Raw genomic sequence first — 15049 nt, 5'->3', positions numbered from 1 at the left:
GGTCTCACTGATATGAACTAACATTAGTGAATGAACTTGGAGAATTTCAGTTAAGAACAAAGACCATCAGAAGGTAGAAATAGGGAAGATATTGGGTAATTGGAGCTGAAGGGATGCAGATTGTGCAATAGGACTGGTTGTAAAAATTCAGAAATGGGTAGCACAATACTACCTAACTGTAATACAATAATGTTATCACACTGAATGAAGCTGAATGTGAGACGGATAGAGGAAGGAGGGGCACAAATGAAATCATAAGGAAAGATAGACGATTAAGACTGAAGTGGTATAATCTAGGAATTCCTAGAGTGTACAATGATAGTGACTAACTGTACAAATTAAAAAGTGTTTTTGCATGAGGAAGAACAAAGGAATGTCAGTATTGCAGAGTGTTGAAAATGGCTGGTAATTCATATTTTAAAACTTTAACTTATGGATGAGACTAAAGCAAGAAATGTTTATTTGGTACAAAATTTGTCATTTGAATAGTGCATTTCCTAATATATGGATGGTTTAATTGAACACCATGAGTACATGGAACCTTGAGTAGGGCATGAGATTTTGCAAGTTTGCCCAGAGTTTTGCCCCGATGAATCTCAGAGTGATTTGAACAGTGCAAAGTCCCCTTGGGGGAATGGCAAGAAAGGGGGAAAATTCAACTCCCCATGTGGAGAATTCCCGATATTCTCATAAGCAGGGGGGACAACCAAAGCAACAGGTCGAAGGAAAAAAAAGAGTTATTAACTATTTTGTACATATAAAAGGACGTTTAAAATACATGTAAGGTGTAAATAATAATAACATCAGCAACTGCCTATTCACTACTTGACTTAATTAAATGGAACATGACTACTAATTGAAGCCTTCTATATCCTCCTCTAAGAGCCCATTCCACTGTCTACCACTTTCCAGGGTAACTACTATTAGGAATTTTCTTTTCATTCTTTCCCTCTTTTTTAGGAAGTTATGTACAGTTTTTAATTTTCCGTAAGTAGCATCATAGTATATGTTTTCTTTGGTAACTTGCTTTTTTTCCCTTCAATGTTATGTTCTTATGTCATTTATTTTGACATATGAAGTAATAATGCACTAATTTTTACTGCTGTTTAGTATTCCCTCATGTGATTATGGTGTAATGTATTTATCCCTTCTCCTGTCAATGGACATTTGTGCAGCTTCCACTTTTTATTAGTGCAAACAGTGATACTCTGAGCATTTCACACAGGTCTCCTATTGTGCGAGTGTGGGAGTTTCTGGGGAATATGTCTAGAGGAAACTGTAGTATCAACTTAATTAGATAGTGCCAAACTATTTTCCAAAGTGGTTGCACCAGTTTACACTCCCACTCTAAACGCCATAGCAAACTCTTGGTTTTGTGCAAGACTTACCTTTTCTTGCTACTGAATAGCATTAAAGAAGCTCTGCTCGTGCAAGCAGAGCAAGCTGAGCCTGGATCCACGGGCATCAACATCACACTTTTGAAGATGTACGAACTGGTGTGCCTCTGTTCAGAGGACAGAGGAATTGCTCACTGTCTTATTGTCACATGGAGTTCTTCATCCTTAAAGTAAAGTTAGTAAAGCCCACTTTGTAGATTTACTGAGATGTTAAATGGGATAATTGTGGTATGAACTTGGGGAACAATGCTACCACTTTGGGAAGTTCTTTGTGGTTCTTCGTTCTCTTTTACTTACTTGATGCCAAACATTGGCATATTATCTGATGTCATAGAAAGGATAACATACGTAAGATGGTCATAGCATATATAGATTTTCCTTTTGTCTCAATTCTTTGTTGATACCCTGCTCAAGTGGACCCCAAACTGGGTTTGCCATTTAAAAATTCAAAAGATCCCTAAAATCTTTACCAGCAGAGTCAATTTTAAATACAGCAAAAATATCACCTATAAGCAATAACTGTACCATAATGCCACTTTCTGTATAAAATTGTTATCATCAGAGTAGCATACACCGATGCATATTTGAAGTTAAAACATTTTAATGTTGTTCATTGCTTGTTCAAAAATGTCAAGTTGTTATTTACCAAGAATTTGCTTATTTATAAACTAGCCTTAATATTAAATTCAAAGTGGGTTTGTTTTTTTGCTCCCCCCCCCCCTTTTTTTTTTTTAAAAAAACCCCTGTGTGCTGTAATTCAGTTTTTTGAAGTCAGTCACTAAAGCAAGTTAGCCTAACCTAGTATTCTGTAGTGCTGGCTGTTTAGTTTAAGACTAGAAGTAGAATTTTTTAAATAGTAAGTTTCTTTAAATAGAAATCAGAGTATAAGACATTCCTCATATGGAATGCTGTTTTGCCAGTCCAAATAAAATAGCTTTTAGAATTTTTTCCGATGATTAAAAAAAAAAATTCTTTTGAATTTGCCATCTTAATTTCTGACTACCTAAAAAGAAGCTTCCAAGTTTGGTCTGATTTATTAATTCCTTTTTTTTCTCTCTCCTGAAGGAGTAGACAGTCTCTTAAAGTTCGAGAGCATAAAGTTTTGGGACCATATGTAGATGGTTTATCTCAGTTGGCTGTTACAAGCTTTGAGGTAAGTGTCACTTTAAAAAAAAGTCACAAAAAATTTGATAAATCAAGTGTGTAAGTCATGTTGACTGTATTATTATGTTGATGCTTTATAATATGTTGATATCATTCACATCTTCAGAAACCCAGTATCAACACACCCCAAAGGGAGAGAAAGGGTTTTTAATCACACTCTTTTAGCTGCTGTGCTATGAAGGTTTCATTGTGTGACTGAAAACCCCAATGTTTTGAGGTTGCTGGATATTTTCTCTAAAAGTTAAAACTTTTCTCCCTAAGTCTGCCAGTGATGTCCTCAACAAACTTTTTTTTTAATTTTTAAAAAAATATTTTAATTGTAAACAACAAACATACAAATATTCTTGACATACAAACGTTCTATACATGGTATGCAGTCAGCGTCCGCCCCTTCTTTTTAACAGGGTCCTACTGTCTTAATTTCCAGTACTTTTTACTGTATTAGCTCTTCTGATTGTCTGAATCACTCCTCTCCCTACTGACTGAATGTTTTTCCTTCTCCTATTCCTCAACATTTGCCTTTTTAAGGCCTGCCTCAGTGATCTAATCTTATTTCTGTAGTCAGTGCTTTGCAAATCTCGTGGTAGGAGCAGGTATCTCTGTTCCCAATCAGGACGAATGAATGAATGAATGAATGAATGAGTGGTTTCTTATTCTCTGTGCTTTATTGCTGTCTGTGTTATGTACCTATCCTATCACCGCCTCGCATTCAGCATGACTACAATTGATCTGTGAGATAATTCTCTCCAGCAATTTCCGTGAAGACATTCTGGTACTGCTCAAATGAAAAACATGGTACAGCCATCATTTTGAAAACACTTACAGGACGGTGCAACGGTGGTTCAGCGGCAGTTTTCCACCGGCCATGCCAGAGACCTGGGTCCAATTCCTGGTGCCTGCCCATACGAAAGAAAAAAAAGAAACCCTTGTATTCTGAAAGGAAAGGAAACCCCTGTTGCCCGAAGATCCTAAGTCATATAGGCAGGATCAGCAAATGCCCTGCCGAGTTGCCTGGTTTCTAGCTCAGGGTGGTCCAGTGCAACGTCCACCTTCTCCTGCTCCTTATTAGTAAGAAGCAGGGCCTGGTCAAGGTGGCAGAGTGAGTGGGAAGCTTCAGAGCTCGGTCTTCCCACAGATGCCTTGAACAACCAGCAAAAACTGGTGGAAGCATCCTTCTCAAAGCTCGGAGACATGGTGAAGGGCTTGCTGAAAAGAGCAAGCACCAAATCAAGAAAAAGCCTTCTTAAAAGCCACAGGGGATGCGTGGGTGGTTCAGTGGTGGAATGCTCACCTTTTATGCAGGAGACCCGCATTCGATTCCCAGACTGTGCTCCTCCCCCCTAAAAAAAATGAAAATAAGCTCTAGGATCTCCTGGTATCCCAGCTGGCCTGCCCCCCACTCCTTATGGCCTGGCATGGCGCCATCCCTTTCTCCCAGTCAGGATCCATGGTCCCTAGTCCCAGGGGGAGCAGAGTACCCCTAGTATCTAGAGTACTCAATAAATATTCGTTCTTTAATCCCCTAGAGACTTGCATAGGATGAAATAGGGACTTAACAGAGAAAGAAGCCAACTAGGGGTGCGATGATGAATGGAGGAAACGTTTCATACACTGAAAACACCGAGGGAGGTGGAAGTCTAAACCATGTCTGATGGAGGAGAGGCAGGGGCGTCTTTATGAAAGGTGTTGGCTCAGGCGTCAGAGGGATCTTAATTAATAGATACACCTAGTGGGCAAGACCATGTCCTTGTTTTTCCTTATAGTGTCTTTCTTATGCTTTGCCTTTAGGATATTGAGTCACTGATGTCTGAGGGAAATAAGTCTCGAACAGTAGCTGCAACCAATATGAATGAAGAAAGTAGCCGCTCCCATGCTGTGTTCAACATAATAATCACACAGACACTTTACGACCTACAGTCTGGGGTGAGTGAGTGGGCAGGAGCTTGGTGGAGTGACTCATGGGTAGGTTCAGGAGCAGGTGACTGTATGCCAGCTCTTCTGTTTACGAGATGAGCTGCATTGCTTAAACTGTTCAATTTGTTGTCTCCCTTTATGTATAACTTTGTTTTAAATTGCATTTCTTATGTAAAATCCCTAAAGAGTGTGATAATGTCAGCACACAGCTTCTAACCTGTACCCTTTCACACCAAATTTCCCCTCAGAACAGTAGCGTCTACCTTATTATCACTGAACTGTATGAAAGCAGAAACCACAATAATTAGCCTAAAGAACATTTTTGTAAAAGAGGAATTTGACATATCAATGCAGGAATATCTTTTTCTTCGTATTTTCTCATGGGCAAATAAAATCTGTCAGCTGTCTGAAAATTCTCTGGAATGTTGATTGTACTTGCTACTCAGCTGCAAAACAAAATGCTGCCTTTCCAAACCAATTTAAATGTTGACTGTGAAATGGATTGCTAATCCGAATAACTCTTAGGACCCATCTAAAATCTTGTGAATTTTGCCTTGGGATAGTGGAATGGATAATCAAGTTACTCTCTTAATTATAGCGTTGGCACGTTTGTATACATCTGAGTGGTTTTTATGTTAATTTGCATTGTTTCTCTCTTGTTTGACACAACTAGAACTCGGGAGAAAAGGTCAGTAAGGTCAGTTTGGTGGATCTGGCGGGCAGCGAACGAGCATCTAAAACAGGAGCTGCAGGAGAGCGACTGAAAGAAGGCAGCAACATTAACAAGTAAGGAGGCCGGTGCAGAATCATCTGGGCACTTTGAGAGTTATGCTAGAGCATCTGATTTGTTGCATGTTTGGGGGACTTGTTGCATTATCGGGGTGAGATGGTTCCCATGTGTAGACTGTTCAAAGGCGATGTAACTTCAGTAGACTGAGCTGAGGAAAAACGCAGCTGCCCCTGTTAAGATGCATGAAGTTTATGTAAGTAAAGCTTCATGGCCCAGCTCTGCTAAAAGTTTATACACACACATACCTGTACACGTGTCATATAGTACGTTTCTTAGAAAGATAAATGCAAACCACAATTTTGTAAGTAAAATCTTAACTTAACTTGGGGAGCTTAATCTGAGAGAAAATCTGCTTTAAATCCCCCTCCTACAGTTAATACTGTTTACATATCAGTACCTTTAAAATGAATTACAGGTTTTGAGGAAGTACCATAGTGAAATCTCACTATTTGCCTTGAGTGCATGGAGTGATGCAGTACAGGTTGAAAGGGAGCAAGTTTTGAGGGATATGTAGAAGTTTGCAAGGTAGACAAAGGAGATCCAGGCATTCCACAGAGAGAGAGAGCAGCAGAAGCACAGACGAAGGATTTGTTATTTTTAGTAATGCAGTGAGCCAGAAAGCATGGACCAGTGTCTTGAGAATGCACAAAGGAAGGGAAATAAATGAGGCTGAAAAGATATGCTGGGATCATGTTATGGTGAGTTGGGGAATTCAGTGTACTCCTGGTATTCATGTTATACAGAAGGCTCTTTGCTTTTCAACATGAGAGGAAACAGAGTTTGTATTTAAGAGTGTGCATACAAGCTAGACTAAGCTTAACCCTGGCTCCACCATTTACAGGATATTTGTATCATGGCGTAGTGATTTAACCTCTCTGTGCCTCAGTTTCTCGTATCTGTAAAGTGATGATAGTAACAGTACCTGTCTCGAAGAATTGCTGAGAATGAAATGAGGATTATAGTGTTCTTAGAGCATTGCCTGGCACATAGTAGTCGCTAAACCAGTATTAACTGTTGTGACCTTTCTTTTTATAATCCTCATAATCATTATCATCACCATCATTTCAACTTCAGCAGAAAGCTTCTTAGTCTATGCTTGTGAGCTTTTCTCATGTTGAACTATATAACTTGAGGGTTAGTGTTGGATGGAAAATGACAAGAGGAAATATATTCAGGAACACGTTTGCACAGCTTGCATTTTAAAATACAAATGTTAAAATAAAAAATATTGTCCTTCTATTAGATGTACACAGCCATACTCACTGGGGAAGACTGTGAGCTAATCTTCCAGTCATCCTGTCTCCAACTCTGATAACAAAGGATTTTGCTGTATTTCATGACAGAGCACTGTAAGAACTCAGCTGGCACTGTAGCTCTGTATTCCAAAATGAACTCAGAAACCAGGATGGGAAAGCAGAAACAGGAGAGTGAGGGAGCAGGTACCAGAGAATAAAATGTTCACCCTCCTAGAGATTTGTTTATTGGTGCTGGGCCATGCCAGCCCTTTGCCTACTGCCTGTGCTGGTGAGAAAACACTGGAAATTCTCTGCTGTGAATTTGTCTGACCGTAGAGCATATTTATATGGCTGGCCTTGTTGAAGAATGTTCACTAACTTTATTGAATTCTTACTATGTGCCAGGCACTATTTTCACTTTCTGTGTGTGATAACTCAACTGATCCTCACATCAGTATCATGGGATAGATGTTATCCCCATTTTGCAGATTAGAAAACCAGGGTAGAAAGTAGTTAAATAGTTTGTCTGAGGTCACACTATGACCTGAAGCTCTAAATGCAATCTGATTCCAAAGCCAGGCTCAATATTTGGATCTTTAAATTTAAAGTATGTGTGTGCACTATTCTTAGGGTGACCAGACGTTCTGCTTATCTGGAAGAGTCCTGATTTCAATTTTTGACCCACTATTAAATATTGATAGTGCCCCCGTACATTTTCAGAAGTGTTCTCATTTGAACACTAAATCATATAGTCTTTCTGACTGGATTAACTTATGGTCACATAATAACATCATTTAGATCCTTTAACAACTGGCATTATTCCATCATGACTTGTTGAATTGATTGGGTTCTTTCAGCACCATACTATCTTTCTTTATGTACATACCAGGAAAGAAATGTGTATGTTTAGCCCATGCTAATAGATAGTGAGGTGCAATTTTTATAGCTCTTTATTATTCTCAGAGTAGTTTCCAGCGCCTTATTTTTTTAATTTATTTATTAATTTTAAAAAAATTAACAAACGAAATAAAACATTAACATATATAATCAGTAATTCACAATATCATCACTTAGTTGCATATTCATCATTTCTTAGAACATTTGCATCAATTCAGAAAAAGAAATAAAAAGACAATAGAAAAAGGAATAAAACGAAAACAGGAAAAAAAAACATTATACCTTCCATACCCCTTACCCCTCGCTTTCATTGATCACTAGCATTTCAAACTAAATTTATTTTAACGTTTCTTCCCCCTATTATTTATTTTTATTCCATATGTTCTACTCCTCTGTTGACAAAGTAGATAAAAGGAACATCAGACACAAGGGTTTCACAATCACACAGTCACATGGTGACAGCTGTATCATTATTCAGTCATCCTCAAGAAACATGGCTACTGGAACACAGCTCCACATTTTCAGGCAGTTCCCTCCAGCCTCTCCACTACATCTTGAATAACAAGGTGATATCTACTTGATGTGTAAGAATAACCTCCAGGATAACCTCTCGACTCTGTTTGGAATCTTTCAGCCATTGATACTTTATCTCATTTCCCTCTTCCCCCCTTTTGGTCTTAAAGGTTTTCTCAATCCCTTGATGCTGAATTTTAGCACATTCTAGGGTTTTTCTCAATCCCTTGATGCTGAGTCTCAGCTCATTCTAGGATTCTGTCCCACGTTACCAGGAAGGTCCACACCCCTATGAGTTATGTCCCACGCAGACAGGGGAAGGGTAGTGAGTTTGCTTGCTGTGTTGGCTGGAGAGAGAGGCCACATCTGAGCAACAAAAGAGGCTCTCTTGGGGGTGACTCTTAGGCCTAAATTTTAAGTAGACTTGACCTGTCCTTTGTGGGGTTAAGTTTCATATGAACAAACCCCAAGACTGGGGGCTCAGCCTATAGCTTTGGTTGTCCACACTGCTTGTGAGAATATCAGGAATTCAATCAAGCACCTTATTTTTATTTGAAGATCATAATAGATATTTTAAAATCTTTGTTTAAAGAGGAGGAAATTGATGCTTGTAGACATTGGGTGACATAAATAAAAGCCTAAAAAATATTTATTCAACCTTATATGTCTGGCTGATACTACAATAAGTTGCTAGGAATTTAAAAGTAATTTAGACGTTGTGGAATCAAAATAATGCTTCTCGAGGGAGGGGCCAAGATGTCGGCTTAGCAATGTGCACGTTTTAGTTCGTCCTCCAGAACAACTACTAAATAACCAGAAACAGTATAGAACAGCTCCCAGAGCCACGTTAGTGACCGGACACACAGCGTACCCCAGTCAGGACCAGCTGGACCGGCTGCAAGCCCCCCCAAAACTGTGAGTTCCCCAAGCCACAGCGGCCGGCGCCCCTGCTCCACAGGCGGCTTCCCAGAGGGAAAGGAAAGAGACTCTAAACCTGGTCAAGGCAGAGGTCGCTCATTGGCTCACGGAAAAAGAGGAAAGGGGACAAAACGGAGGCATTAGTGGCTGTGTCTCTACGGAGACTTGGCAGCCTCTGGATTCAGCGGCGGGACTTCTCTGGCTGCAACTGCCCCAAGCATAGGCAGAAACGGACTGCTTTCAGAACTGTCTCCCACATGTGCCTTCCCCAGGACAGGGGTGAAGCCCAACTCAGGTGAAATCCCTGCCTCAAGGAATTCAGACCCCAGGGCTTGGCAATTTGAAGCCATTAAAATCAGCCAACAACCTCTCCTCTGTCTCCACCACGCCCCCAGCAGGGAGAGTCTTCCAAAATTAAAAGTGCCGCAACATCTTTTGCTGGTGCGACCCGCAGGCAGACGCGCCACATGCTGGGCAGAATAAGAAAAACAGAGCCCAGAGACTTCACAGGAAAGTCTTTTAACCTGCTGGGTCTCACCCTCAGGGAAAACTGAAGCAGGTGACTCCTTCCCCCTGATAGGAGGCCAGTTTAGTCCGGGAAAACCGGCTGGAGTCTATAATACCTACATAGACCCTCCTAAGCGTGGGGAGGGAAAAGGCACCATGCAAGCAGGGCAAGAAACAAGAAAACACGAACTGAAAAATCATCCTCTGTTAAACAAAACCTAAGCTAGAGGTCCAGAAAAAGCTGAACTGAAGGTCAAAGAGCAGATAGACAACAAATTCATCCAGCAAGAAAGCCCTAGATAAAAGAAGTGAAAGCAATCTCCAGAATAAACTAATTAAAGTAATTAAATGCCTAGATGCCAGCAAAAAATAACAAATCACACCAGGAAAATTGAAGATACGGCCCAGTCATAGGAACAAACCAATAGTTCAAATGAGATAGAAGAGCTGAAACAACTAATTCAGAATATACAAACAGACATCAAAAACCTCATCAAAAACCAAATCAGTGAATTGAGGGAGGATATGAAGAAGGCAAGGAACGAGCAAAAAGAAGAAATGGAAAGTCTGAAAAAACAAATCACAGAATTTATGGGGATGAAAGATATAGTAGAAGAGATGAAAAAAGCAATGGAAACCTACAATGGTAGATTTCAAGAGACAGAGGTTAGGATTAGTGAACTGGAGGACGGAACATCTGAAATCCGACAAGATACAGAAACTATAGGGAAAGAAATGGAAAAATATGAGCAGGGACTCAGGGAATTGAATGATAATATGAAGCGCACAAATATACATGTTGTGGGGGTCCCAGAAGGAGAAGAGAAGGGAAAAGGAGGAGAAAAACGAATGAAAGATATTATCACTGAAAATTTCCCAACTCTTATGAAAGACCTAAAATTACAGATCCAAGAAGTGCAGCATACCCCAAAGAGAATAGATCCAAATAGACGTTCTCCAAGACACTTACTGGACAGAATGTCAGAGGTCAAAGAGAAAGAGAGGATCTTGAAAGCAGCAAGAGAACAGCAATCCATCACATACAAAGGAAACCCAATAAGACTATGTGTAGATTTCTCAGCAGAAACCATGGAGGAGAGAAGACAGTGGGATGATATATTTAAATTACTAAAAGAGGAAAACTGCCAACCAAGAATTCTATACCCAGCAAAATTGTCCTTCAAAAATGAGGGAGAAATTAAAACATTTTCAGACAAAAAATCACTGAGAGAATTTGTGACCAAGAGACCAGCTCTTCAAGAAATACTAAAGGGAACACTGGAGACAGATACGAAAAGACAGAAGAGAGGGGTGTGGAGAAGAGTGTAGAAAGAAGGAAAATTAGATATGACATATAAAATACAAAAGGCAAAATGGTAGAGGAAAGTATTACCCAAACAGTAATAACACTAAATGTTAATGGACTGAATTCCCCAATCAAAAGACATAGACTGGCAGAATGGATTAAAAAACAGGATCCTTCTATATGCTATCTACAGGAAACACATCTTAGACCCAAAGATAAACATAGGTTGAAAGTGAAAGGTTGGGAAAAGATATTTCATGCAAATAACAACCAGGAAAGAGCAGGAGTAGCTATACTAATATCCAACAAATTAGACTTCAAATGTAAAACAGTTAAAAGAGACAAAGAAGGATTCTATCTACTAATAAAAGAAACAATTCAACATGAAGACATAACAATCATGAATATTTATGCACCGAACCAGAATGCCCTAAAGTACATGAGGCAAACACTGCAAGCACTAAAAAGGGAAATAGACACATCTACCATAATAGTTGGAGACTTCAATTCCCCACTCTCATCAATGGACAGAACATCTAGACAGAGAATCAATAAAGAAACAGAGAATTTGAATATTACAATAAATGAGCTAGACTTAACAGACATTTATAGGACATTACACCCCACAACAGCAGGATACACCTTTTTCTCAAGTGCTCATGGATCATTCTCAAAGATAGATCACATGCTGGGTCACAAAGCAAGTCTCAACAAATTTAAAAAGATTGAAATCATGCACAACACTTTCTCGGATCATAAGGGAATGAAGTTGGAAATCAATAATAGGCAAAGCACCAGAAAATTCACAAACATGTGGAGGCTCAATAGCACACTCTTAAACAACCAGTGGGTCAAGGAAGAAATTACAAGAGAAATCAGTAAATATCTCAAGGCAAATGAAAATGAAAACACAACATATCAAAACTTATAGGATGCAGCAAAGGCAGTGCTAAGAGGGAAATTTATTGCCCTAAATGCCTATATCAAAAAAGAAGAAAGGGCAAAAATGCAGGAATTAACTGTCCACTTGGAAAAACTGGAGAAAGAACAGCAAACTAACCCCAAAGCAAGCAAAAGGAAAGAAATAACAAAGATTAGAGCAGAAATAAATGAAATTGAGAACATGAAAACAATTGAAAAAATCAATAAGATCAGAAGTTGGTTCTATGAGAAAATCAATCAGATTGATGCACCCTTATCAAGATTGACAAAAAGAAGAAGCGAGAGATGCAAATAAATAAGATCAGAAATGGAAGAGGAGACATAAAGACTGACCCCACAGAAATAAAGGAGGTAATAACAGGACATTATGAACAACTTTATGCAAATAAATACAACACTGTAGATCAAATGGACAACTTCCTAGAAAGGCATGAACAACTACTTTGACTCAAGAAGAAATAGATGACCTCAACAAACCAATCACAAGTAAAGAAATTGAATCAGTCATTAAAAAGCTTCCCAAAAAGAAAAGCCCAGGACCAGACGGCTTTACATGTGAATTCTACCAAACATTCAAGAAAGAATCAGTACCAACCCTGCTCAAACTCTTCAAAAAAACTGAAGTGGAGGGAAAGCTACCTAAGCCAACATCACCCTCATACCAAAACCAGGCAAAGATATTACAAAAAAAGAAAACTACAGACCAATCTCTCTAATGAATATAGATGCAAAAATCCTCAACAAAAGTCTAGCAAATCGAATCCAGCAACACATTAAAAGAATTATACATCATGACCAAGTAGGATTCATCCCAGGTATGCAAGGATGGTTCAACATAAGAAAATCAATTAATGTAATACACCATATCAACAAATCAAAGCAGAAAAATCACATGATCATCTCAATTGATGCAGAGAAGGCATTTGACAAAATTCAACATCCTTTCCTGTTGAAAACACTTCAAAGGATAGGAATACAAGGGAATTTCCTTAAAATGATAAAGGGAATATATGAAAAACCCACAGCTAATATCGTCCTCAATGGGGAAAAACTGAAAACTTTCCCTCTAAGATCAGGAACAAGACAAGGATGTCCACTATCACCACTGTTATTCAACATTGTGTTGGAAGTTCTAGCCAGAGCAATGAGACAAGACAAAAAATACAAGGGATCAATATTGGAAAGGAAGAAGTAAAACTATCACTGTTTGCAGGCGATATGATACTATATGACGAAAAGCCTGAAAAATCCACAGCAAAACTACTAGAGCTAATAAACGAGTACAGCAAAGTGGCAGGTTCCAAGATCAACATTCAGAAATCTGTAGTGTTTCTATACACTAGTAATGAACAATGTGAGGAGGAAATCAAAAAACAAATTCCATTTACAATTGCAACTAAAAGAATAAAATACTTAGGGATAAATTTAACTGAAGAGACAAAAGACATATACAAAGAAAACTACAAGAAATTGTTAAAAGAAATCACAGAAGACCTAAATAGATGGAAGGATATACCGTGTTCATGGATTGGAAGACTAAATATAGTTAAGATGTCAGTTCTACCTAAATTGATTTACAGATTCAACGCAATACCAATCAAAATCCCAAAAACTTACTTTTCAGAAGCAGGAAAACCAAAAAGCAAGTTTTTCTGGAAGGACAGAGTGCCCTGAATTGCTGAAAGTATCTTGAGGAAAAAAAACGAAGCTGGAGGTCTCATGCTGCCTGACTTTAAGGCGTATTATGAAGCCAAAGTGGTCAAAACAGCATGGTACTGGAATAAAGATAGATATATTGGCCAATGGAATCAAATAGAGTGTTCAGATATAGACCCTCTCATCTATGGACATTTGATCTTTGATAAGGCAGTCAGGCCAACTCACCTGGAACAGAACAGTATCTTCAATAAATGGTGCCTAGAGAACTGGATATCCATATGCAAAAGAATGAAAGAAGACCCGTATCTCACACCCTATACAAAAGTTAACTCAAAATGGATCAAAGATCTAAACATCAGGTCTTAGACCATAAAACAGAGGAAAATGTAGGGAAATATCTTATAAATCTTATAATTGGAGGCGGTTTTATAGACCTTACACCTAAAACAAGAGCACTGAAGAAATAAGTAAATAAATAAATGGGAACTCCTCAAAATTAAACACTTTTGTGCATCAAAGAACTTCATCAAGAAAGTAAAAAAACAGCCTACACAATGGGAGACAATATTTGAAAACGACATATCAGATGAAGGTCTAGTATCCAGAATTTATAAAGAGATTCTTTAACTCAACAACAAAAAGATAGCCAATCCAATTACAAAATGGGAAAAAGACTTGAACAGACACTTCTCAGAAGAGGAAATACAAATGGCCAAAAGGCACATGAAGAGATGCTCAACGTCCCTGGCCATTAGAGAAATGCAAACCAAAACCACAATGAGATATCATCTCACACCCACCAGAATGGCCATTATCGACAAAACAGAAAATGACAAGTGCTGGAGAGGATGTGGAGAAAGAGGCACACTTATTCACTGTTGGTGGGAATGTCAAATGGTGCAACCACTGTGGAAGGCAGTTTGGTGGTTCCTCAAAAAGTTGAATATAGAATTACCATATGACCCAGCAATACCATTGCTAGGTATCTACTCAGAGGACATGAGGGCAAAGACACAAACGGACATTTGCACACCAATGCTTATAGCAGCATTATTTACAATTGTACGGAGATGGAAACAGCCAAAATGTCCATCAACAGACGAGTGGCTAAACAAACTGTGGTATATACATACGATGGAATATTATGCAGCTTTAAGACAGAATAAACTTATGAAGTATGTAACAACATGGATGGACCTCGTGAACATTATGCTGAATGAGACTAGCCAAAAACTAAAGGACAGATATTGTATGGTCTCATTGATATGAACTGACATTAGTGAATAAACTTGGAATATTTTGTTGGTAACAGAGACCATCAGGAGATAGAAATAGGGTAAGATAATGGGTAATTGGAGCTGAAGGGATACAGACTGTGCAACAGGACTGTATACAAAAACTCATAAATGGACAGCACAATACTACCTAACTGTAATATAATTATGTTAAAATACTGAATAAGCTGCATGTGAGAATGATAGAGGGAGGAGGACTGGGGACATATTGAAATCAGAAAGAAAGATAGATGTTAAAGATTGAGATGGTATAATCTAGGAATGCCTAGAGTGTATAATAATAGTGAAATGTACAAGGTGCAATTTTAAAAATGTTTTTCCATGAGGAAGAACAAAGGAATGTCATTATTGTAGGGTACTGAAAATAGATGGTAATTAATATTTTAAAATGTCACCTTCTGTGTGAGACTAAAGCAAAAAATGTTTATTTGGTAGAAAATTAATATTTTGACTAGTGCGTTTCCTAATATAACTTATGTAGATAGTTTGATTGAACGCCATAAGTACTTGGA

At 38.5% G+C, this 15049-nt stretch overlaps 1 protein-coding gene across 4 annotated transcripts in view; it reads left to right on the top strand.

Annotated features, from left to right (window-relative positions):
* KIF13A (kinesin family member 13A) overlaps positions 1-15049 on the top strand; it is a 268116-nt gene that overhangs the window by 167992 nt on the left and 85075 nt on the right. For all 4 annotated transcript variants that reach the window (XM_077143440.1, XM_077143438.1, XM_077143439.1 and 1 more), the window contains exons 7-9: positions 2463-2550; positions 4350-4484; positions 5149-5261. In XM_077143440.1, coding sequence (XP_076999555.1) covers positions 2463-2550; positions 4350-4484; positions 5149-5261 — 336 coding nt within the window. The remainder of the gene's footprint in view (positions 1-2462; positions 2551-4349; positions 4485-5148; positions 5262-15049) is intronic.

The sequence above is a fragment of the Tamandua tetradactyla genome, chromosome 25 (assembly GCF_023851605.1).
Source record: "Tamandua tetradactyla isolate mTamTet1 chromosome 25, mTamTet1.pri, whole genome shotgun sequence".
NCBI classification, from domain to species: Eukaryota; Metazoa; Chordata; class Mammalia; order Pilosa; family Myrmecophagidae; genus Tamandua; species Tamandua tetradactyla.
The sequence above is the reverse complement of the archived record's forward strand: the minus strand, read 5'-3'. Positions and strand labels throughout refer to the sequence as shown.